The sequence below is a fragment of the Coturnix japonica genome, chromosome 1 (assembly GCF_054131305.1).
Source record: "Coturnix japonica strain WE chromosome 1, WE-NBRP24, whole genome shotgun sequence".
NCBI lineage: Eukaryota > Metazoa > Chordata > Aves > Galliformes > Phasianidae > Coturnix > Coturnix japonica.
In genome coordinates this window covers 852,085-877,689 of record NC_140663.1, presented here as the reverse complement: position 1 = coordinate 877,689, position 25,605 = coordinate 852,085, and the positions used below count along the sequence as shown (strand labels likewise).

The following is a 25,605-nucleotide window of genomic DNA, read 5'->3' as shown; positions in this document are numbered from 1 at the left end:
TCATGGCTGATTGTCCTAACTCTGGGCTTCCACAGCTCTAGTGTAGATCTTCTGATCCAGATAAGACCATCCCTATGATTACCTAGTGTGGAAGAGATAAGATTATCTGCAGAGGGCTCTGACACAGCAATGCTGATGCCTCTGAAGTGAGTGTGTTTTGGGGCTTGTTTTGTTTCTGAGGTCTTTCTGGTTTTCTGATGCAGATGGAAGGAAAGCTGCCCTTAGGGAAGAGGATTTTCTTTTTTTCCTTCTGTTAAATTGGGCTATGTTTTTGGGTGTTGGATAAAACTGGATAAATGAGAGATTCTCCCACAAAGCAATCACTTTAAAAGCAAAACTGAAATATCAACAATAGTTTGCACACTCACCTTTTAAAGAGTTTTAACTGGAATCTTCCAAGAAGAAGGGAAATCCCTAGGCTAAAACAGTCAAAGTTCAGACTGCAGCTTTTGTTCCAGCTGACTTTTTACCTTATTGTTTTGAAAGGGTCAGGCTCTCCGGGATATTTAAGAGCTTAAGGCACACCCACCAAACACACTCTAGTAGCCTTGTTAAAGTACATTAATGGTATGGATTGGGTTGTCCTCTGCAGGCTTTTCTGATTCCAGTCCTCAAGGTTATTAAAAGTTTTAAAAGCAACGTAATCAGCTATTTATAGTTACATTTTCAAAACACATCACTGGGACTTTAGAGTCTCATCACGCACTTATGCAGCAGTACAGATTCTGTTTTGCTCTGTCTAGGTTTGATGAGGGTGAACCCATAGGCTAAAATTTAGCTCCATCAGACACAGAAGTATCTGTTTCATTAATGAAATAAGGTCTCAAAAGTATTTCAAGATAATTTAAGGATGTTATGTGTAGGTTAGGTCATACATTGTTTACCCCCATCTTACAGATGGGAACTGATTTTCAGAGTTTGTCTATATTAAGTGTCTAACTCCATCACGTAACTCTTATTTCAGCTCTACTATCTCACCCAGCAAATATAGCTCAGCTGGCAAGCTGCTGTTTGGTCACCAAATTTTGCCTGCATGCAAAACACTACCTAGTGTAGAATCATGATCTTGTTTTAGAGCACCCAAGTACCCAAACCTGGCACCCAACCCACTGAGTGTTTTTCAAATGTAAGTAGAGAAGGTTTCATTTAATTTGGATGAGCACCTGCAGTTGAACAGACCTTTAATGGTGTTTGAAACTCACGTACTGTAGATAGTTGTTCCACATACCAGGAAGATGATATGCAAAATGACAGGGGAGCAGCCCAGACGGTCTGAAATGCTCGGGCTATTCCTGTTTATTTTGTCCTGTTAACCTACTCCTTGTCCCAATAGTCCTGCTCCACAATGAAGCAGATCTTTTAGGCCTGTCAAGCTTCTTCTTTGACATATAGCCTAAAACACTCCAAAGATTACCAAAATATGAGTGAGAAGTTATAACCTGAGAGGTTGTATAAAAGCAGGTAGGGCATCTGCTTCCTTCAGTGCTTAGCCCACCCATTCTCATGTGCCAGAACACACTCCTTTTGGGGGAAAAAAGAGGTATTTTCTCCCCAGATCATTTCCACACAATGTGCATTATTGATAATTGTCTGAGTAAGACAGAAGGGAGAACTGCAGTGCAGGGAACCAAACAAGAAACTGAGGACAGGAATTTGTAAAGCAGATCTTTATGCTGCCATACTGGAAGGTATTTTTGCATTTCAGGTGGGTTTCTGAGCTACTTTTTTGCTAATCGAATGCATATTACCCCACAGTTAATTAAGGTGGTGGATGATTCACGGGAGGAAGCGGGACTGTGTTTTTTGAAGGTGTGTGTATCTTGATGTTTGTTAGCAACTGGATAAATACTTTTCAGTGTATGACAAGGAATACGCGTATGTGATAGTGTATTTCACCTGAGGCAAAACGAAGTCAGGCTGAGTAATGCTGGAAGAATAACGTCTGGTCCGGATGGTGTTTTCTGATGGCTATAGGATGTCTTTTTAAGGCTTAGGAGGAGGGATTCCGCAGAGGAAGTGAAGTCGTAGTGAAGACCCTTACATGAACCTCCATGTTGTGGCCTCTCCAAGCGTTACTCACCTTCTGGGACCAGTTGTGTGAATATTACTCATCCTGGATGAGAGAGGAGTCCAGCCCAAACAAGCCCTGGAGCTGTACTGGTTTTGGCAGCAGAGAGAGGCCGTGACGATAAAACTGACAGCGACCATCTCCCCAGGGAAAGCAGATAAACCATGAACGTTTTTAAGGTAGAAAATGACTTGGAAAGAAGAGGAAGGGGGAGAGAGAATCCCTACATGTCTGCATTCTTGTTGGCCCAGCTCACCGAGAGTCATCAGTTAAGTGTCTTTCCATGGTCGGAATCCCCAGAAGCAGCTTGGCTTGAGAAAGAGATAACACAGCCAAAAGAACATCACCAAATAACGCAAGAAACTGCAGCTGTAACATCTTTCTTTAGCATATATATCCACAAGCTTTCAAGAAAGAACACAAACAGTCTCTCCCTCCTCCATTTCTCCCTCCCGAAGATACAACGGCTGTAGAGGACTTTTATGGGAATTTTATTGGCGTGTCTGATTCATGCAGGAACGTGCCCATGCATAAGTTACCAATTTGTATTTGGAAACAGACTTTGATCAAAACGAACATCGCTGGCACTGGGGCCAGGCTTTGCAACTGAAAAACAACATTTGGCACGTGAGCAGGTTGGGAGCTGAAGTCAACTTCTTGCTCCATTACCCTGTTGTTAGGGCAGATGTTGTGTTTAATAATACTACAGGCTTGGAAGGTTTGTGTTTTCTGGTGTTACATTCATATTCATAAGATGGAAATTGCTTTGCTAGCCCGAGCACACAAAGATTCAGTTGAGGTAACCCTTTCTACCAAGCTCTGCAAAATGTTGTAGGTTGTATTCCAGTAAAAACGCAATCTTGCACTATGAGATGGTTTTTTTTTTTTTTTGTTATACTTATAACTAGATAATGGAGTTGAATGGCAGCTAATTATAGTGACCTCCCACCATCCAAAATAAATGCTGGATTCCAGACCGGCTCGTAAACATTTCAGATGACCCAATAGTCTCTGGATGGGTCATCGCCTACTTTTGCTCATTTTCCAGAATACTGCTCCGAATTCGGCTCTGAATATAAATATCAAGGAGTGGAATGTTAAACACAGCTCATGGACAGTAAACAGTGTTGTGTACAGCAGCAGGGGTCTGACTACTCCGGGTACGTGGAAATGTGCAGAAGAGGACTGCCTGCAGAGTTCTTATTTCTTCCAGTCCTTGAATGTTCTGCATGTTATGCTATATATAGCGCATTAAGAATAGCTGTAATGTTAGTTTTCAGCTGGATTTCAGTTCCTAGTAAGCGGGATCTCAAACTGTAAGCACACAACAATGGAAACGAATACGCCACGAATGTAATGGATGCTTTCGTTTTCTGCGAGACTTGGAGCCGCCAAAGGGATTAAAACGTCGCAGGTTCTTTCTTTGATGAAATTGAATCCAGATGTCAGTCACGTTGGAGGCATCCGGGACCTGTGAAAAGTGGGAAAAGTGCCCACTGAGGAATACCCCCCTGCCTCTGGGCTGCTGTTGTGCACCAGCTCGGGTCTTTTTCACCCTGAGCAATGGCAGAACTGACATCTTTTGTCTTTGGCTCCTGTCTGCAGCAGCAAACATCCTTCTGGTAGGGCTAGGTATAAAACAAAGCAACCTGAAGTGCCCTGGCTGATGGCTGGGGCTGTGTAACCCTGGCAGACTTGAGGTGTGAGGAGATTGAGGGTCCTTTAATAAATTCCTTTGGACATAGGCGGAAAGTCACATTCAGGTCTGTTAGGTTTTTATATTAACTGTCTGCTGTTGTCACACATGATTTCCTTGAGTGCTGCCAAAAGAAGAAGCAGAATATCAGGTCATTGAGTGCAGGCCACCCTGGACACCGAGGCTGGAGGACAATATTCAGCTGTAGGGCAGCACTCCTGCTGCCATAAGAGGTCTGCAGGGCATGTTTGGCACCCCCTGAACCAGATACCACATGTTGCTTAAGCAAACAATTTTTTTTAGCAGTGAAAACTAAGATCAGTCAGGAACTGCACCCTGGAAACTGGAATTCATCATTTCTAATATCAAATGTATTTGACAACACTTTGGGGGCTAAAATAACAAAAGAACGTGTGAGCACCCCCAGAGGTAACTTTTATTTAGTAGCAACCCCACCTGGAATAACACACGGGAGCAAAGAAAGTAGTAAGTATGATGCTGCCCAGGACTTCAGGCAAACATCTCAGTATAACAGCAGTCTGCTCTTGTCCATGGAAATAAAAAGCCAAGCTAAAAGTGAGCGTCAAACAATGAGGTCCAGGTGATTCCTCCATCACTCAAACTCTTTCTGACTCCCTAATTTGATGCTAGCACAACAGGAGTCACCAAGGTATCTCACTCCTAGAAGTGAAAATTCACATTTGAGTACAGGTGAGGAATGCTATTAATACCCACTGGCAGGAGAGCAGGAAGAACTCGTCTGTTTTCCATCACCCTGTGCAGAGACCAGCCAGGCAGCATTCTCGTGGCTTCAGATCCGCAGCGTAGGCCAGACCCTGCCCAGAGCCCAGAGGGGTTGAAGAAGGCATAAAGGCATCTGGGGCCAGGACAGAGGAGTAAGGGGGCACTGGAAATATAGAACAAGATGCTGCTGAGTAGAAAAATACCATCTAGGCTAGATTTTGTGTAGGGTACTGATCCATAAGTCAGGCTTCATTGCTTCTGCTGCACAAGGAATGGTTTTCCTTTCTTCTTACATTTGCTTTGGCTCTAATTGGAGTGCCACAGCTTTGCTCACTGCTTCTTGCTTGTGTTGTAAGTGGAGCAGAGGCAATGAAGCAATGCACAGGTATCACAGCACGCCCTGCGCTGCTCCAAGGTCATACTGATGACATTGCTGCAGAGAGAACAGCATGAGCCTGGGAACCTGTGCAAGCTCACCTTCTGCCCTTGCTATCTTTAAGCTTCTCCACATTTATTCCCTCCTCTGTATGCTCAGTGTTGCACATTGTTCAGGGAGTACTGATTACAGCTCTGCTTGCAGTTGGATTTTACCCCGAAACAGCTCTTGATGATCTACACAGAGGTCTATTCTAGTGTATAGCTGATGTACAGAAATCATCCCATCTGCTATAGGGGCAGCTGGGAAATACTTGCTGTTCACTGTGTTGTATTATAGCCTTAACCACAATTTGCTTTGAACAAAGGGCAGCTGTCCAGGGCAATAACACATTGTCCAGGGCAATAACCTCATCCAGGGCAATAACTCATCTTCTAGGGCACTGTCCAGGGCACATAAGTCATTGCATGTGCCATGCCAGGAGGCAGACAGGGAGCCCCAATGTGTCAGGCCAGAGCTTTAAGTTTCCATAACATGACTTCAGCAGTCTGCATCAACCAGGGCTTGCATCACTACAGATGAGCCACCCTCACCAGGTGTCACGCAGAAACAGGGATCTCCCTGCCCATGAGCTGTCCCTTCCCCAAAGGCTCTGGAGGGAGGGGAACAATTTAGCTCCTACGTCACAGAAAACACTTAATATGGCATGAAGTGCTTCAGGACACAGGAGGACATCACGTTCTGGTCCTAACAAGACTCATGTAAGTGCTGCCTTTGTGCACATGACTGCTCCATGCCTTCCCTCCAGGGTCCTGGTTGTTTGTGTCCTACTCTTAGCTGATAGCCCATCTACATCTATGAAGAAAGAGATGCCCGTCTGGGTTGATAAGCATTCCCCCCTCTCGACCCTTAGATCACAGATCCTGGATCTTTAAAGTGAGTTTAACAAACCTTTGTCTTTAGTTTATAAGGGGAAACAGACATTTAGGTGCTCCCCAAAGCCCTACTCAAACTCAGTGAATGGTTTGCCAGATTCACAGTCCTGTTGGTTATTTGTTGTCTTAAAAACAGCTGACTTCACTAATCAAGACTGGCCCCATCAGAGAGTCTTGTGTTGGATGACCCCAAACTCTCAACTGAAGTTTATCCTAACAACATCAGGGAATCAATATCATAGAATGGCTTGGGTTGGATAGGTCCTTAAAGATCATAGAACCATAGGGTGGTTGGGTTGGAAATATCCTTAAAGATCATAGAACCATAGGATAGTTGGGTTGGAAGGGACCTTAAAGATCACAGAACCATAGGGTGGTTGGGTTGGAAGGGTCCTTAAAGATCAAAGAACCATAGGATGGTTGGGTTGGAAGGGACCTCAAAGATCATAGAACCACAGGATGGTTGGATTGGAAGGGACCTTAAAGATCATAGAACCATAGGATGGTTGGGTTGGAAGGGACCTCAAAGCCCACCCAACCCCTGCCATGGGATGGTTGCCCCCTACTAGATCCACTTGCCCACCAGCCCATCCAACCTGCCTTGAGCTATACATGAAGCACCCACACTTCTTTGGGCAGCCAGCTTCAATTCCTCACTGCCCTCTAAGCAGACTTTCCTCTTAACACCTGACCTAAATCCTCCCCTCTTAATTTAAAGCCATTCCCCCTTGTCCTATCGCTATATCCTCCTGTCACCCTTCCCCCTCCAAACAGCAGCCACCAAATAAACCCCGTGTACTTTTACCAGCTCAAGACACGTTTTACTTTAGAGATTTGTAGCAGTGCCAGGAATAATATAACCTGTACAAACAAACAAGAGCACAAAACCCTTCGCATCCAAAGCCGGGCCTGCCGGGACAGGCTGCCCTGTTAGCAAAGGCGGAGAGGTTCAGCCCCTGGCTAAGCAGAGCGGGTGCCAGCACAGCCTTGAAAGCTTAGAGCAGACTTCAAAGCACAGGTCTAGACAAGGATCCAGCTTTTTGAACACGAGAAAGTAAGAAAAAAGAAACATAACACACACCAAAAAAAACAAAAAACAAAACAAAAAAACCCCACGATTTGCAGCAGCAAAATGATTTAGGCTGCCATCAGGAGGAGCAAGTCGCAATGAGATGGTGAATAGGAAGAGAGAATATGGAAAAAAAGAGCAGAAAACATAGACTCCCCCCCCCCCCCCCATCCTCAACCCCCCCACCCGCAGGGGGTGTGGTCACGCGTGGATGTGGGCGTCATCTCCGCCGTGTCCCCGCCCCCAGCGGTGAGATCGGGGTGCGGTGCATTGCCGAGCTCAGAGCGGGGATGAGAGCGGAGCGAGGAGCGGTGCGCTGAGCTTAAAGGGGGGGGGATTATACCATGGTGGCTCACGATGAGCTCGGGGGGCTCCTCCCTATCAAAAGGACTATCCGGGTGATCGACTCGCAGAACCAATCCTTCAGGGAGCAGGAGGTGAGGAGGAAAGGGGGGGATTGGAGGGTTGGGGCTTTTTTATGGTAGAAATGGTGTATTTGGGTGGCTGGTAGGATTTTTTACCTTGTTTTAGGGTGCCTGTTTGCCTCATAACCCCCAAAAAAAAGGGGACAAAAGAAGTGTTGGTTTTAGATTTCCTTTTCTTTTGCTTTACTTGGTATGGAAGTGTTGTTATTTCTGTGCTGCGTTGTTATGTAGATGAGGTTAATTGCATTCCTAGTAGATTATCTGCAGGTAAAAAGTCCGGCAGGGAGATAAGGTGCCCTGGGCTGGGTTTTATTGTTGAGATTACATGGAAGAAGTAACAAGGAGCAGAAAGAAAGGAGGTCTGGGGGGCTCTGAGCTCCCCGTCTGCAAATCCAGCCTTAAAACGGCCAAATTTGGGCAACTGCACTGCACCAAATGCAAACCAGGTCCTGAGAGAGAAGTAAAATCAACCAATAGGAGTCAAAGTCTTTCAAATCACCTCTAGTTGTTAAAAAGATGTGTGTTTTCTGGATGGTGTAATCAATATGTTGGGTATCGGAAGTGGCACTTTGGGCTCCAGCAAAGCCCCCAAAGCCAATATTGCCATCAGTGCTATCAGGAGCCACCGAGCCTATCAGGGCTGGATTGTCCTTATTGTGGTCATTGAGTTGGTCAAAGGCAATGGGTGGGTATCTTCATCCCAATGTGATGGCTTGGGTTGAGCTGGCACGTGGACATTGAGTTGGTCCAAGGCAATGGGTGGGAATCTCCATCCCAATGTAGTGGCTTGGGTTGAGCTGGCACGTGGGTCTTACAGTTAAGAGTCAGGTGGCCATGACTTGCAGCAGGAATCCTTCGAGCCGATGGTTGTGATCATCTTTTGCACGTCTGGCTCTGTAGGAGAAGTTTGGCCAAGCATGGTTTTGGGATTCGTCACCGTGTTTATGTGCCTTACTATGGGGTTGGCACTTGGGACGTTGTCCTTTAGTAAATGATCCCTATAAAAACCACTAATTATTACCTAGCAGGGAGGTAAAGGTTGCGTGCGTGCGTGCTGCTAAGGGGAAGCATTTCAGTCCTCAGGTGTAGAGGATGCAAGATGCAAAGTCTTCCCAGTGCAGAGTGGAGAAATTCAGGTGATGGAGATGTGGATGTCCCTGTGCATTGCAAGGGAGCTGGGCTGGATGGCCTTTAAAGGTCTAACTCTAAGGATACTGTGATCAGTGGTGCTGAGCCAGAGTTATCCATAAGATGAACTGTGCTGAGTCTCAGCTTCCAATGAGTCTGTAAGGGGAGGATGTGACCCCAAACTGCAATACAGACTTCAGAGAAGGAGAGGATTCCATAGAGAGGGAATTTTCCCCTTCTGCTTTGGGTCAAGTGATACAATCAGAAGGAGAGAAGAAGAAACAGATGCTGTTTTTTGGCAGTTGAGCCATTCGAGTCTGAGACATCACAAAGCGTGATTCCATTTTCTTTAAGATAGGAAATGGCCTTTTGCTAAACTGAATTTATAGCATAGTCAGCGGGGGTTGCATCCCATGTACAGCAACGCTCTGGTCTCACCAGTTCATGCAGCGCTGCTCTTGTTCACTGCACGCCTGTCTTTGCATGGCTCACTACGTATCAACTGCTGCTTTATAACCCCATAGGAACAGGGAGCTCCTTTGTGCTGCCCATCCCAAAGCAGAGGCAGGAATGCCTGTCTGTGTATGCATGTGTCCCTCAGCCTGGCACAGATGTGCTGGGAAGGCATTCCCACATGTCCCATAGCCAGATAGTGTGTCCTTGTGTCTCATAGCTGGAAAGGATGCCCAGCTGACCCCCCAACAACAAGCTGTGAAACAGCCCATAAGCATCCCAAAGTTAATTTTCAGTGTCACATTTTTCTTTGCTGTGCTATTTATATCTCTGGCCTTGACAGAGCTGTGGATGGTTTGTGTCTGTATATTGGCTGCTTACGTTCCTGCAGTTTCTCTTGGCTTGTATCCCTTTATTGCAGCACACAGTTATGTGCTTTTATAGAACTAAATTACCTATCCTGAAATATCTGTCTTTAATTCAAGTTTCCTTCTCTATTGAGCCCAGCCTGACTTCCCAGCCATCTGAATAACCCTTTTCCCAGCTGACTCCTTCTTGAATGTGGTATCTTCAGGTTGGAAGGAGAGAAGTGACTTCAGCACTGTACCTACACCCAGCTGATGGGTTGAGGCCCAGGCTCCGGGTTGCTCTATGGTAGCTTTTTCCCATTTCATAGCTCTGAGATTACCCAACCATTTCAAGCACAGCCTCAGACAGCCTTTGTGCTTTGCCAGAGAGGTTTTTTTTCTGCTCTGCATCAGTCATAAATAGTTTCTTTTCATGTTCTCCCCTGCAACTTTGAAGGCTTAATTCAGTGCAAGTTAAGCTCCTCTGTTGCTTCACGCTGCCTGTAGGCAGGCAGGCAGGGCAGCCCTGGGGTCACATTACTGAAAGCAGATCTGACATACGTAGCCTTTATGCTTCCTCAGCCTCGTAACTGGAATCCAGCTCTGTGTGTTTCAATTCCCCTTTCTGGTTACCAGCATTTGTCACTTCCGTTGCTATTCAAAGTTAGGGCTCCCTATTTTCACAATTAACCCACAAAAAAACCCACCTAATAAAGCTTTGGTAAAACTACAGCTGAGATCAGTTCAAAAACAGAAGCTTCCATCAACTCATCCTACCTTCATACTGAGAAGCTGATGAGTCACATCCAACCATTTGCCTGGTGTTGAACAGCACCTTATGCAGCCTTTCTCCCAGCCTCAAGCCCCTGAGTTCCTCTTGGAGTTGCACACCTTTCCTTTACAGCTCTTACAACACAGAGTTACCAGCCTGCTTTTAACAAGTCAGCTTAAGCACCAGTAGGTTTCTCAGGGGCATTTCCTCTTTCTTGGCAGCATTAGGACAACATTTAACATAGTGGGCTCACAGAACAGATTAGTGGCATAGAAAAGCAGAATCTCTGTTTTTCCAATCGGAACAACACAGAAGGAAAACTACAATGAGTTAGTGGGGGGGGGGGGGGGAGAGAAGAGCAGAAGGAGGAGGGGAGCTTTGGGAAAGCAAAGGTTTTCAACTTCATCTGCTTCATACGTGCGTATCCCCTGCAGGAATGTTCAGCATGTTTGTCGTTTGCCATTTGTTAGCAGAGCCTTGAGGCTGCGCTGGGCTCTGACTGCTCCTTTTCTCTCCAAAATAAGAATTAAAAATGGATAAACTTATTGGTCCAATGAAGGAAAGAGTGATAAAAGGGAGGAGCGGATCGCAGCTCCATCTTTAGATGAGTCTCTTGCCCTGTAAAGTAGAGCACTTCAGTCTATTTCTGTACTGCAACCGTCCCAGTTTGAGCCTTATTTTCAGTTCTGACGTGTGCGTTATCTTGTCTCCCTCACACTGGGCAAGATCCTCGCGCTCCAATTGTAACCCTAAAGTTCAGACAAATATTTACAGCCACTGCTTTCAATTGAAGATGAATGGCTCCTTCAGAACGTTTTCTTTGCAGTGTTTCCCACTCCTTAAGTGTGTTGATGCTTTCTAAACCTGCCCGGACAGCTTGAGAAATGAAGTGGGAGTCACAGCCAGTACAATTTGTTCTCTGCTTTATTTACAGGAGCCAAGCAATAAACGGGTTCGGCCTTTAGCACGGGTCACATCCTTGGCCAACTTGATCTCTCCTGTAAGAAATGGTGCAGTTCGGCGCTTTGGGCAAACAATACAGGTAAAAAGCAGAGCTTTCTGGTCCTCTGTGTGCAGACACAGGGGCTGTGCTGGCTGTGTGGGAGTGAAACAGACACTAGGATTTCAAGGCATTGCTTGGAAAATCTCCTGTCTGCTTAATGCAAGGACACAAAGCTTGCCTGGGGGAACCAAGAAGAGTTCAGGAGTTCAGAGTTTGCTTGCTAGATACCAGGTGATGGAAGGTTTAGGGAGGCAAGAAAAATAAAGCCTGATTCACATAGGGAGAAGGTGTTGATGAACTCTTGTAGTACTTGGAGCTTGTGCCTAGAAGTGAAATGACCCCAGCGCTTAGTGATAAGGCTGGAGAAGTGTTGTCTAAGGAGCTGCACACCCCATGCGTTCAGATAAGATCGCTTCTCAGGCTGTGTTGTAACAACCGTGGCAGATCGGGAGAGCAAAGTTCAAGTGGCTCCTGATTAGCCCCATTAAAAGCAGAATTATGATTCTAATTCGTTTACTTCCTCATACCTTGGAAACAGACCCAGGCTTTAGCAGCCCACCTTCCTCCTGATTGCTGCTGGATCAGTGCAGAGAGAGGCACAGGGAAAAAAAGCTGCCAACCTCAGGGCTCTGGGGGCCTTCTCAGCAGCTTGATTAAAGCGTTCCTTTATCTGAGGGAAAAGTGTCTGGGTGTGTTTTCCTGCCCTGCACAACAGAGGAGGATGAAAGATTGGGAGGGGCGTGGAACAACACTTTTGCACTCCTGAAATGTTGGCTCCAAACTGTATTTTGTTCTTTTTTTTTCTTCCATCCCTGTAGTCATTTGCCCTTCGAAGTGACAGCAAATCTCCCAGCTGTGCCCAGAAGTCATGTAGCAGATCCGCTGCTCCTACCCCTCCTAAAAGAAGAAACAGCGTCCTTTGGTCGGAGATGTTAGATGTCAACATGAAAGAATCTCTGAGCACCAAAGAAATCAAACGCCAGGAGGTAAGCTGCCTGTTAAACAGCAGGGCTGGGAAAGGCAGATGAAGCCTCGATTGGGTCCATTTCCTGGATGGGAAAAGGAGAAACGAGCATCTCTTGGTGGTTATGTCTTCCTCCCCACCTTCATTTCTGAACTGCTAGATTTATTGCGTCCTTAAGCATGGGAAAAGGTGCAGGCTTCTCCCTCGTGAGTCACTGGGGAGTTACACTCCCCTCTTTGACCCTTCAGAGATGCCAAACGCTTTCCACTGGGGTGCTCAGCATTTCTGAAATCCGAGCCCCAGCCACGCTGGTTGCTCTGCAGCAGACCCGAAGTCGGATCCTTGTGCAGCCAGCTGTCTTTCTCTTAAAGCTCTTGACAATTGGTTGCAAGCCAAATAGCAAGGCCTTGGCTTGCCTTTTTCCTGTAGTTCTTAGACAAATCTTCTAAGGACAACACAGAAGCTGACTTAAAGACGCCTGGGATTTGACCTCTGTGGTTTTCTGGGTTTTGTTCTTTTTTTTTGTACTCGTTTTGTGTAGAAGCAGTGATTTAAAAGGTGCTAATATTTAATTTGGCTTGTGTGTGAGTGGCAGAACTTTCACACAGTTGTAAGGAATGCAGTTTTCTTCAAGCTGGGAAAGCAGGCAGATTGACTCAAGGTTGTTGTGTCCAGGTGGCATACAGTGATTCAGATGGCAAAGCTGCCTGTTCAAGACAGGATGTACATGATGTGAACTGAAAGGCTCTTTCAGAGGAAAACTGGGATTAAAAATGACTCTCAATGCTTTATCCCTCTCCTCACAGGCAATATATGAGATGTCCAGAGGAGAACAGGACCTGATTGAAGACCTAAAGCTTGCCAGGAAGGTGAGTGAGTTTTTCCTTCAGTCAGTAATCGTGCTGTAAATAAAGAAGTTTAATTACACGTGCAAACATTACACGTCACCTTTGTCAGGCCCAGCATCCACCTTTTGAAAACTATCCTGGAAAGCTGAAGTGAGCAAGTGCTAACAATGCTGGTTTGAGTGCAATGAGCTCATCCAAAATCAGATGGAGCTTTGCAGTCCTAAGTACAAGTAGGGGAACTCCTGTTGAGACAAGAAAGCCCATTTCATTTGTAGGCCTAGATACCTCTATATAGAGTTGCATCTTGCACTGATCCAAGTCACTGCTCCACTTCAGATCTGTCCTGCACTCCCTACACCTCCCAGTATTAATATTGTCAGCTTTGGGGCTTTCCAAGATCCGGGTGTATTTTAATACTGACTTTTCTTTGACAGGCTTATCACGATCCTATGCTGAAACTCTCTATCATGTCTGAGGAGGAACTCACCCACATTTTTGGGGACTTGGATTCTTACATTCCTCTGCATGAAGGTAAGAGCTAAGCCAACATGACGTATCAACTAAGAGTTACTCTCTCTGCTTTCTCACATCAGAACACTTAACTGGGGCATTGTGGCAACTTCTACTTTTGTGTTTCAATTCCAGATTTGTTGGCAAGTTTAGGAGAAGCAACAAAACCAGACGGAACAGTGGAGCAGATCGGGCCCATCCTTGTAAAGTGGGTGAGTACCAGGCTGTAAAATGATTGTGAGGTTAAGGAACATTCAAAGCTAGAAGCTGGGAAGCTTGCAGGCTTTTGTGGCCTGGAGTGAAAGATTGAAAAGGAAATCCTGACTGCGCTGAAAACAATGGGACTCTGTCAGCTCTAGTGGGCCACTGTTTCATCTGGGAGACTTACAGTAGTGTGACTACAATTACTTAATGATTTACGTTGGAAATATCTCTATCTTCTGGGCTGCTTGCAACTGATGTGATTTCATGAGTGCTAACGGGGTAAACATCTGAACATCAAAGGCACTGCATGCAGAGGACGCCCTGTTCTCCTCACAAAAGAGTAGCTACACATACAGGGTGCTCTGTTAGCTTTTTTACTGTGCCAAGTATGAAAGGCCTGGGAAGCAGTATGGGAAGTAGAACTCCCTGAGTTGGATATGTTTGTGTGATTTGCTATTGCTGTGCAGAATTTGACTCCTGAACATGGTTGTGTTCTCTTGCAGTTACCACGACTCCATGCCTACAAAGGTTACTGCAGCAATCAGCTGGCAGCCAAAGCACTTCTGGATCAGAAGAAACAGGACCGGAGGGTGCAGGACTTCCTACAGCGCTGCCTCGAGTCTCCTTTCAGCCGCAAGTTGGACCTTTGGAGCTTCTTGGACATCCCTCGAAGTCGGCTGGTCAAATACCCACTGCTCCTAAAGGAGATCCTGAGACACACTCCCAAAGACCATCCTGATGTTCAGATTCTGGAAGAAGCCGTAAGTAACAGTGATGGTGTGATTGTGGTTCTGATACAACCGTGGCATTTGGGAGAGGAAAAGAAAGCTTTCCCAAACTTTCCGCAGTTTTTGTGGAGTGGTTTAAACCTGTGGCTGTAACCTCTTCTGAAAGCAAAGGAGCAACCAATCCACATATATTCCATCATGGGGATTTGTTTGAGTAGTGCTTAAATGGAAGATATTTGAGCGTAAGTCCTTATTTAATGATTTTAAATGCTTTGTTTTGTAGATATCTATAATCCAAGGAGTCCTCTCTGACATCAACTTAAAGAAAGGAGAGTCGGAGTGTCAGTATTACATTGACAAACTGGAGTATCTGGATGAGAAACAGAAAGACCCGAGGATCGAAGGAAGCAAAGCTTTACTGTGCCATGGGGAGCTGAAGAACAAAAACGGGCATGTAAGTCCCTTCAGTTCATGGTAATTAATAATCAGTTTTGAAAATGTTCCCTCAGAAACAATTGAAACTGTCTGTCATGACATGACCAGGGGCACTTATCTCCTTAGTTTAGGCAATTAGCTGCGTTTTCAAAAGCAGAAGAAAAAGGACCTGATGGCAGAGTGCATTTCAGGGTGTAAGGGAAAGTTTCCTGCTGACAGTTTGACAATTGGCCTTCAGGAGCTGGAAAATAATTAGCACAAAATTACTGTAGAAAGTTTGCTCCGTGCCCCAGCACTCCATCAGAAGGGATTTCCTGCCAGCTGTTTACTTTCAGGTGCTCTGACATTCCCCATTGTGAACGCTGGCCACGGTTCTTCCAAACAAAAGCGTTCCTGCAAAAGCCTGTTTGGCTTAGAGATGAACTGCCAAGAGTTTATCTCCCACTGCAGCAGCCCTGAAAGAACCTGCTGTACTCAAGGGTTTGCTGCCTTTTGTTCTGACTTAGCCTCAGTTTAAACATGAAATCTTTTTCTATTTTCTTTCTTTTTTTCTTTTCTGGTGGATTGGTTTGTTTAATTCACTCTTTTTGCCACAGTAGATGTGAAGTTCTTGACAGGGAGAGTAGTGAGGTGCTAGAACAGCTGCCCAGAGAGGCTGTGGATGCCCCATCAATCCCTGGGGGTGTTCAAGGCCAGGTTGGATGGGGCCCTGGGCAGCCTGGGCTGGTATTCAATGTGGAGGTTGGCAGCCCTGCCTGCACTGGGGGCTTGGAGCTTTGTGATCCTTGAGGTCCCTTCCAACCCAGGCCATTCTGTGACTCTATGAAGCATTTTACATAGGCAGGAGATGTATTGCTTCTACCCACGTGTTCTACCCTCGCCATCTGCACATTATAATCCAATTTCAGGGTCATAAGGCAATAATTCTATGTTGGTTTTAGTCCTGTGTATGTCATCACTGTCAGAGCCCTACGTGACTGCAATAGAAAACCATCCGAAAGTTAACATGGGTGAGACTTGAGATAATGTGGCCTTGAATTCCAGAGGGTGTGTAATCACTTGGCAGATAGAACACAGTGCTTTCCTCGTACTCAAACACGCTTTCCCTTTCAGAAACTCTACGTCTTCCTCTTCCAAGACATCCTGGTTCTGACCCGGCCGGTCACTCGCAATGAGCGTCAGTCCTACCAGGTGTACAGGCAGCCCATCCCTGTGCAGGAGCTGATCCTGGAGGACCTGCAGGACGGCGATGTGAAAATGGGAGGCTCCTTCCGAGGAGCATTTGGCAATTCAGATAAAGGTATAAAGCAACCCAACCTATCTTGTTTGAGGGCAAGAGGGAACGTCCGGGCATGGATCCCTATGGGATCCACCACGGTGCTGTCACTGTTGAGCTCTGCAGTGTTGTATCTGGAAGCTGTAAACTTTTATATGGCGCCTTGCAGTCGGTGCTAAGATTAGAAAAGACTTCAGTGTATCAGTGCTGGGGATTTTTGGAGGGGGGGGAGGAACGTTGGTGAGATGTTGAACGCTTTCCCTGAAGCAAAACAGGGCAGATTGGGTCGTTTGTCTAATAATGGAAATTGAATAGCGAGCTCAAAACTGATCTGCTTTTTCCTATGTTTACCTTCAGCTAAAAATATCTTCCGAGTTCGTTTCCAAGACCCCTCCCCAGGCCAGTCCCACACACTGCAGGCCAACGATATCTTCCACAAGCAGCAATGGGTGAACTGCATCCGAACAGCCATTGCTCCCTTCCAGAGAGCCAGTGCTGCCCCAGAGCTGAAGGAGCTGCCAGAGCTCAGCGAGGAATCGGAGGAAAACAACCCCTCCATGCCCAACATCAGAGCCCAGAAGAGGCAGTCGGCCATGTCGGGCATCACTGAGATGGATCTCGATGAGAGCATAGCTGAGTGCAGCTCCATCATGGACTCAGAGGAAGCCAAGGGCACAAAAACACACAGAACACTCTCTGGGCACAGGAAAACGAGGGAGAAGCAGCTGAGCAAGAGGAAAGAAACGCTGGTGTAGGGGAGGAGCCCAATGCCATCCTGGCAGGACTGTTTATTTATAAATAACGTGTACATTTTTCTTGTCATGTGAGCACGATTGGATTGGCTCTACTGAACAGAAGCGTCTTTTGGTTTGTTTTCCTTTATGTTGTAATGGCAGCTACTGGTATGCAGTTAACACTGTTGAACTGGAGTCTGTTTTCTCTTTGTATATAACGTGGCTGCTCTGACAGTGTCAGACAACATTTTGACCACCTCACAGCAGAGTTTGGACAAACACCTTTTGGTTTCGGAAAGATTTCCACATCTGGTGGTTGTGGTCTGTGCCATCACCTGGAGCCTGGCCACAGTCCCTCCTTGAGGTCACATCAGTGCTACAAGCACGTTCCAAAGCTGAAACAACCATTTTCTTCCTGCTTCTTGCAGGAAAACAGACCCCAAGTTCAACAGGTTCTCAACTTACCTACTGGAATTGTTCATTTTTGAGTGTCCATTTGTACATTCCTCATCGTCACTCACGTAACCTGCCACGTATTTAATTGGTTTTTTATTTTTAATTAGTTGTTTGTTTCGGGTTGGTTTGGGGGTATTTTTTGTTTCGTTTTTCTTCCTTTTTTTTTTTACTTTTGTATTCTTGTTGGACTTGGCATTTTATTTCGAGTCCTCGATCCTTCCTGTTCAGAGATGTACAAATCACTTCTCACGTCACTCACAGAACTGGGTTGTAATGGGGTGTAGGAAGGTTTTAGGCACGTTGCAAAAGGGTTTGGGGAGGGAAGAAGAGCAGATAGAGGGAAATAGAGGGAGCGAGAGTAGCTTTATTGTTGTGTTGTCAAATGAAACGCCTCTCACTGCCCGTGGGAGGCAGGGTTGGAGGCGACCAAGAGGATATTGCATGTGGTAGAGAGCATAGAGAAAAGAAAGCGTAGAGGAAAGCAAGCAGCTGAAGCTGATGAGTTAAGGGCAAAAGAGATGGCGACTGTATATAGCCGCGTAACGGCAGGCATTGCCATGTTCTACAGTGATCCAAAGATTCCCGTGAGATGCCAGCTTGGAACCTGTGCTGCAAAGTGTTGGAGGAAACAAAGCGGTGACAGCTCTGATCAAAGCCAAAACATCGTCTCTATGGCATGGCTGAAGGCGATCCCACAACACCAACCACCACGACACCAACCTGAGGACTCAATGGTGAAGTCCTGCCTGTTGGGTCACGTTGGAAATGGGAAGAGGGTTCACACAGACACAAACCCGCACGGTTCTCTGTAAATGAAATTCTTTGTACAGTTTCAAGTGCCAAGTACAATTAAATTCCTGATGGCCTCCTGCTTGTCTGAGTCGCTGCCTGGGTGGGACGCGATAATGCTGCCGGGGCTATAAGGCTGAGCTCATACAGAAGAGATAAGCTCACAGCTGACACTTCTCCTGTCCCCAGTCTCTCCAAGACATTCCAGGCCCCGAATTCAGAGGAAGGCTGTGCTGTGTCACAACCCTTCCCTTTTTTCCCTGAAATTATGAGCGAATGGTTTATGGCCCCGCACGCGGCCTGACGCCGCCCTACGTGTGCGACGGGTGGGTGCTGTAAAACAGGGCACAGCTCCGTGACTCACTGCAGAGCCTGCAGAGCTTGCTGTACGTTCTGGGGTAGGAGGAAACAGCGGTGATAACTACTCCCTATCCAAGCACTGTGGGGCTGACCGTGTATGGCAGCGTATGGGCACAGCTCCATGCCGACTCCCCTGGGTCTCCCAGGGCTGTGTGCCAGAAGGCAGCGTTTGCAGCACCATTTTTACCCACTGAATGCATGTTTTGAGCTGGAATGGGCTCAGCCCTCTGCCTTTAGGAGCATAAATGATGTTGGGGGAAAAAAAAAAGGCTCTTTCTGCAGGAGAAAAAATAATAAGGCGTTATGAGCTGTGGGTGCGCGTGGCTCGTCCTCAAAGGACAGGAAATCCTGCAGTGAGGCCGCTGAGCCTCCTGCACATCAGAACGTCGGTCTGGTCTTCGTGCAGGCGGCACGCAGCCAACCAGCCAAGGACTTCATTTCCCCCCATCACGTCCCAGCCGTTCCTCTCCCCGATGGCGCTGAACCCAAGGCTGGATGTGCAGACTGCATTAGACTAAACACGGGCATTCCTTGTTGCTCTGGGCTCCAAGCCATTCCTTTCCTTGCTGCCAAGGGACGTGGGGACACAGCAGTGGGATACACCCCAGGATAGAGGGGGGACCTGGAGCAGCACTGCGTCCCCAAACCACACCATACGCCCAGAGACCCTCCCCAAAACCCTATTTTGCACCTTGCACCCCAACACAATCCCTCCTGGGCTTTGTTTCTCTCCATCCCCACAGGTGGGACCGGCCCCATTGCGCCCAGGCTCATGCAGGGGCCCCACGGAGGTTCTTTGCCAGAGCAGTTTTCACTCCCCACCTCCAACTTTCTCTTCTTTCCACAAAACCCTTCAGTCTCCCCTTCCCTCCGCCTCGTCTGCAAATGCAAACCCAGATGTTGCCGCACACATCTGTGCTTGCGCTACAAACCACGCCGGCTCAGCGTAATCCGTCTGGCTGTTTTTAACCCACTCATTTTGGGGCCTGTGTTTTGTTGCTGTTGTTTGCTGTTTTATGGATCAGCCTGATGTCGGGAGGAGAAAATGCTTCACGAGGTTTTAACTTGAGCCACTCGCACTCACCGGCCTCATCTCCCTCCTCCATCAAAGTGTCGACCCCTCAAGCCCCAGGTTGGACGCAACCCAGGGAAACCAGAGTTGCTTTCCTGTCCTCCCAGATGCAATAAATAGGACCCGACCATAAACCACAGGGTTTTATGGGCCAGAAGGCAGTTTGACGAGGTTAATTACCCCGTTGAACTAATGAGGGCACAGTTAAGCGCGGTCAACATCAAGGGCTGACCTTCTCCCAGTGGCTGTGGTCAATGGGAAGGCAACGGGCCACAGTGATGGGGAGACTGTCTGATGGTGTTTGCTTCTCACCGAGCTCCCCCTTCTTCTTCCCATCCTCCCAGGTGCTCTTTCACAACAGTTTTGATTCATCCCGGAGCAGAAGAGCCAAGAGAAAGCAGTCAGATGGAAAATCAGGGAGCAGCTCATTGCACAAGAGGAGCTCCCAGGGGCTCCCCTCCCCGAAACACACCGTGCCTCTCGCCAGACAGGTTTCCAGCACGGCTCAGCCCATTCCTCCCAGCAGTGCCTGAACATGCCAACAGGTTTTTTCCAGATGAGGTTTTCCTTAAGCCCTCTCCTCCCAAGCTCTATCCCACCTGGAGAACACAATTCCCATCCTATCCCGTAGTTTGCTTCTGTTTCTTGACATCTCATCCAAATCTCACAGCTTTATGTCCTCATTGGAGTATAAAGGGGGGAAAAGTGGTGGTGCTTTCTTGTAGACAAGAAAGTCAGGTTGTATTCTGCTGTGAATCTGGTCCCATTAGTGCTTTGGTTCAGCAGGTGAAGGTCACCTGGCCATTATGGAGACATAGGAAGAAGAGGGGGATGGATGGGTGGATGGATGAATGGATGGATGGATGGATGGATGGATGGATGGATGGATGGATGGATGGATGGATGGATGGATGGAGGGATGGATGGAGGGATGGGTGGATGGATGGAGGGATGGGTGGATGGATGGAGGGATGGAGGGATGGAGGGAGGGAGGGAGGGAGGGAGGGAGGGATGGATGGATGGATGGATGGATGGATGGATGGATGGATGGAGGGATGGATGGATGGATGGATGGATGGATGGATGGATGGATGGATGGATGGATGGATGGAGGGATGGATGGATGGATGGATGGATGGATGGATGGATGGATGGATGGATGGATGGATGGATGGATGGATGGAGGGATGGGTGGATGGATGGAGGGATGGAGGGATGGGTGGATGGATGAATGGGTGGATGGTTGGTCAGTTGACTGGATGCACAGATGAACAGGTGGGCAAAGAAGCACGTCATCATGAACTTCTCAACACCCTGATGTAAAAGACCAGCACGAAATGAAGCAACTTGTCACGGATATTAACCCTCCCTCAGCCCCCAGTTAACCCCTGACTAACCAGGGCGTGAGCCTCATGACAAAACCCACTTGATGTACGGCCACGTCAGCTCCCTGGGGCCACGAGGCTCAGGAGCCCAGACAAGGTGTCGTGGCTGACTCATGTTCCCATCAGCAAGGAGAACAAGGAGCACATCACAGCTGGGCTCTGCCTGGACCTGCAAGGAGCACAGAGCAGGAAACCTCCTGCGTGCCCCAGCTCCTCCTCCAGGAGCAGGAGAACAGGAAGGAGGAGGCTCCATCCACACCTCCCCGCCAGCGCTGCGTGCTGGAACAAAGCCGCGTGCGAGCGGGGAGAGTGTGGGACGCCATGGCCGAGCGGCTGTCGGAGGAGCAGATCGCTGAATTCAAAGAGGCTTTTTCCCTTTTTGATCGGGACGGCGATGGCTGCATCACCACAAAGGAGCTGGGCACCGTCATGCGCTCATTGGGGCAGAACCCAACCGAGGCGGAGCTGCAGGACATGGTGGGAGAGGTGGACGCGGATGGAAGCGGCACCATTGATTTCCCCGAGTTCCTGTCATTGATGGCGAGGAAGATGAGGGACTCGGACAGCGAGGAGGAGATCCGTGAAGCTTTCCGGGTCTTTGATAAGGATGGCAATGGTTACATCAGCGCGGCGGAGCTGCGGCACGTCATGACCAACCTGGGCGAGAAGCTGACGGATGAGGAGGTGGACGAAATGATCAAGGAGGCAGATTGCAACAATGACGGGCAGGTCAACTACGAGGAGTTTGTGAGGATGATGACGGAGAAGTGAGCTTCATCCCCAGCCCAACAGGTAACTCATGCCCGACCCCACGTGCTTTGAAAGCCCTGGGCCAAGGGGTCCGTCCTACCCAATGCAATGGCACCTCCAATGCCTCATTCCCCACCCCCTGACCACTTCCTGCGTTGCTGCTGATGGTGGTGGTTGGAAATTTGGGTGTTTAAGGTGCTTTTTAAAACTTTTTCCTTCTTTTTTTTTTTTTTTTTTTCATAGGGAAAACAGAGACCATGGCTGCCCCCAGCCCCTCAATCCCCTACCGCCTTCTCTCTGCCATCCTGGGCTGAAATATCATCTTTTATCCCAACTGGAGCATCGCCAACCTACGTCTGTGTTGGATGCAGGGCAGGGTTTGGGTTATGATGGCTTGGGATGATGACAGACACTGGGGGGGGAGGGGGGACCATCCTGCTTCCACCCTTGAGATGTACCTCTTGTGTTAATGGAGGTGACGGTGGTCATTGCTCATCCATGAGAAATGTGCTGAGTCCAATAAAATGTCCCCCCCCCCCCCCACGTCTAACAGTGCTTCCTTCTGCTTCACTTCGGGACCACTAATAAGAAACCCCCCTCAAAAAAGACACTGCCCCCATAGGGTGACAGGGCTGGGGATGGGAACAGAATCACTCCCATCCTTCTCCCCATTTTTTTAATCCTAAAAGATGTTAAAAAACCCCCCGGGGCTGCCGAGCACTCAATTCCTGAGTTACGCCCATAACAAAACCATTCCCGAGTAGGAAACAGCAGTTCTGGGGTTGTACAACCAATATAAGGATCTCAACTTTTTGGCAACCCCAAATGTTTTCCCAGCGTTGGGAAAAGCCAACAGGAACCTGCATGCTGGGAGGGCTATGTAAGCACTCAGCACACCCACGCTCACTCCACCCCAAGCCAACAGCACCTATATGGGTGTTGCTTTCACCCCATGCTCCCCTCTTGCTCACACACACACACACACAAGAAACAGAAAATGTTAAAAGAAGCAAAATCAACCCAAAAGGAAACCAACCCAACACCTTCAAGATAAGCCAAGGGGTCACACCAGGCTGTGGTATACGAGTGCCTAATATTAGACCTTCCTGAAAATGGGATTATTTATGAATGAGACGCTTTGGAAGCAAAATGGTGCGCCGTATTTTTAGGGCTGACCTTTCCCTCCTTCTATTCTGGGGTTGTTTAATTACTGGAACGTTTTCACACCCATCATCCTGAGCTGTTTTTCTTCATGATAGCCTTTAATGGGCAGAGGGACCACAGCCAGGAACATCGGCCCTGCATCCCCACTGTCAATTTTCATCCTGTGGATGTAGAAAATGGGAGTGCTAAAAAGTGGGGAAAAGTCCTTTTATGCAGCTCCAAGCTAGAGGGGAGAGGGATGCCCACAGGAGATGGGGTGAGTCCATAGGATAGAATCATAGAATCAACAAGGCTGGAAAAGACCTCCAAGATTATCCAGTCCAACCATCCACCTACCACCAAAATATCCCCACTAAACCACGTCCCTGATGATCTTTAAGGCCCCTTCCAACCTAAGCCAAGTGTTATCCTTATGGGACCAGAAGATGGGACAAGTTGGGTCAGGAAAGAGAATGTGGGAGCTGAAAAAGGGACAAGAAAGTTTCACCTCATCAAGGGATGCCATCCATGTTTGGCACTAAGGGAATAATGCTGGGATTGGGGTTTATCAGCCAAAAAAAGTCGCTCTGTGCAAGAAACCCTACAAGAGTTAATGGAGTTGGGGAAGTGGCCACTCCTGGAGCTGCTCCAGGCTCCATCCCTGCAATGTTGGGGCATTTACTGGGTCCATCCCCCAGGGGTCTCTTCAACGTCATTATCACTGACACAGATGGGGGGGATCTTGTGTGCCCTCCTTCCAACCCAAGCCATTCTATAACCCAACGTCAACGCACTGTTAAAAGACAATTTAATGGCTGGGCAGGAAACCTCAGCTCATGCCTATGGGACAGGCGCCATCTTCTTGCAGGCAGCTGCAAAATCACTTTTTCCCTTTACAAGACAGAGGGAGGCGATGAATGTGGTGTGAGAAAGCTAAGGTAGACACTTGAGTTCGTCAGTATTCTGTCGTGATTTTCTTTTTAAATGAAGAGGTAGAAGGTATATTTCGTGCCTGTGCTTGCTTAGAGCATGATGCAATGAGTGCCGCATCCAAAGATACTGAAGGCTTTGTTTGCTGCTGCTGGGATTCAAGCTTTGAATGAGTGAAGTGCCCTGAAGACATTAAATAAAAAATGAAGAAACTGTGTTTGTGCTCTTCCATTCCCCACCCATGGATTCTATGATCTACAAGAGTCCCATTCAACTTGGGGTATTCTGTGAATCTCTGTGACTCTCTAAGTGGAGAATCGACACAGTTTTCCCTGCAACTCTAAGCACAATTCCTTCATTCATGCAGGGGGAGGAAGATGAATCCCCTCCATCTCTTCCAGGCAAAGCAACGGTTGTGTGCAGTACAAGGAGTTAATTCTTCAGAGCCATAAAGTTTTCTTCCAAGGCACCAGCTTGAGTCACACCTTGTTTTTTCTGGATCAACTTCACAAAGTTGGTGGGAAGCTGTTGCGATCGAGTTCCCTGCTGGAGAGCCAGCAGCAAGCAGAGCAAGGTTGAGCGTCAGGAACAGCAACGCACTGTTTGCACCTGGACTCCTCCAAACATCGGGTGGAAGCGGAGTTATTTTGGAGCACTGGATGCATAACAGAGGCAGGAAAAGGAGAAACCCACAGGAGAAAGGAAGGGGATTGAAATGGTAAACTGGAGGTGTAGTTTGGGGCTTGGGTTCTTCTTTGGCTCTGGGAGCCCAGGAAGGGCATGGCTGAATGAAGCACAGACCTGGAGCATTTGGGTTTGTTTGCATTGGGTTCAAGCCTCGATTTGACATTCAGATTAAAGAGCGAAAGAACTCAAATTGCAACCAGAACTGACATAATAAAAGCAAAGGGTGTAGTCCCAGCAAAGCCAGCTGAGGAGCTGCACAGAACCTAAGATTAATTTCCAGTACTCCCCAAACTCTTTGCCAACCCACAGGTACTGACCAGTCCCTATAAACTCAGTGTGAATTGAGGTTTGGGGATGGTCCAAGTTTTCCAGCCCCTGTTGGTCCTGACAGAGGGGAAGAGCAAGAAAAGAGCAGATACGTCACTGAGGGACACAGATGGTGGGAATAGAAGGGATGGGATGATGGTTGGACTTGATGATCTTAGTTGTCTTCTCCAACCTTACTGATTCTATGTTATACAGATGAGATGTGTACAGCTTGCAGCAGATAAGGCCATCTGGGCCCTTCTTTCTTATACAAGTAAGAGAAACAATGCAAAAATAACCAGAGGAGGAATTTCATGGGGGGGTAAGATGTGACTTCCCATCCAAGCCCCTTACAGTGCTGCTGTCAGAGGGTTAAAAGCACCATCACAGCTCCAAGAGCTGCTGGCAATTCATTACCTGTAAAGTGATGGTGCATGAGACGGCAGGACAACCTGATGGGACACACTATGCCACATCTACACACTCCATGAAATCTTGTGGGTGATTCCATGCTGTCCACATGCGTCTCCCATCAAGCAGAGCTGTGCAGTAATGCTCTGGGAATGGATCAGCAAAAGCAGAGCACTGAGGATGGCAATTTGTGGGTCAGAACAGACTGCAATACAAACGTTACCCTTCCCATCCAGCTTAGATCCCCATTTCAGGGCAATACTGCCTCCAAAACATCTGATTTTCATTTTAATTCAGGGTGGCTGCAGAGATTTCCAGCTGTCCAGACTATACCCGCAGCCAGGGTGACTCTGTTACTCCTGCAGGAACTGCTCCCCAAAACTGCAGTCTGATACATTAACAGAAGCCAAAACTTTGCACTGGTTTAACCTTGCATTTCCTTTGCCTTTGAGCTGTAGAATGCAATGGCTCGGAAGATGCTTCACAGGCAGCTGAGAAACCCCTGCAGGATCTAAAGAACTGAAGGCAGGATAGGATGGATAAAAGATAAAGAGCATCACCGTGGTCTCAGGTCTGTAAACATCATCAAGGTCCCTTACAG

The 25,605-nt window shown here is 47.6% G+C and overlaps 3 protein-coding genes across 4 annotated transcripts in view; all 3 read left to right on the top strand.

Moving 5' to 3' along the window:
• Positions 1 to 6,931, top strand: part of LOC146762221 (uncharacterized) — a 36,239-nt gene extending 29,308 nt beyond the window's left edge. The window contains exon 5 of the mRNA XM_085511618.1: positions 1,975 to 6,931. Coding sequence (XP_085367744.1) covers positions 1,975 to 2,028 — 54 coding nt within the window. The 3' untranslated portion in view covers positions 2,029 to 6,931. The remainder of the gene's footprint in view (positions 1 to 1,974) is intronic.
• Positions 6,932 to 7,171: 240 nt separating this feature from the next.
• LOC107311988 (neuroepithelial cell-transforming gene 1 protein) lies at positions 7,172 to 18,042 on the top strand. Of its 2 annotated transcripts, XM_015859076.3 has the most exons (10): positions 7,172 to 7,325; positions 10,948 to 11,055; positions 11,835 to 12,002; positions 12,787 to 12,849; positions 13,263 to 13,359; positions 13,474 to 13,550; positions 14,046 to 14,303; positions 14,554 to 14,724; positions 15,819 to 16,005; positions 16,339 to 18,042. In XM_015859076.3, exons 1-10 carry the CDS (start codon positions 7,233 to 7,235, stop codon positions 16,734 to 16,736), a joined length of 1,620 nt encoding a protein of 539 aa, XP_015714562.2. In that variant the 5' UTR covers positions 7,172 to 7,232; the 3' UTR covers positions 16,737 to 18,042. The 2 variants fall into 2 exon arrangements, with proteins under 2 accessions (XP_015714562.2, XP_085367729.1); XM_085511603.1 differs by lacking the exon at positions 10,948 to 11,055.
• A 2,383-nt stretch (positions 18,043 to 20,425) lies between these two features.
• Positions 20,426 to 22,067, top strand: LOC107312134 (calmodulin, striated muscle). Its single transcript, XM_015859336.3, has 2 exons — positions 20,426 to 21,569; positions 21,771 to 22,067. The coding sequence occupies exon 1, from the start codon at positions 21,099 to 21,101 to the stop codon at positions 21,546 to 21,548; it is 450 nt and encodes a 149-aa protein (XP_015714822.2). The 5' UTR covers positions 20,426 to 21,098; the 3' UTR covers positions 21,549 to 21,569; positions 21,771 to 22,067.
• Positions 22,068 to 25,605: the final 3,538 nt, after the last annotated feature.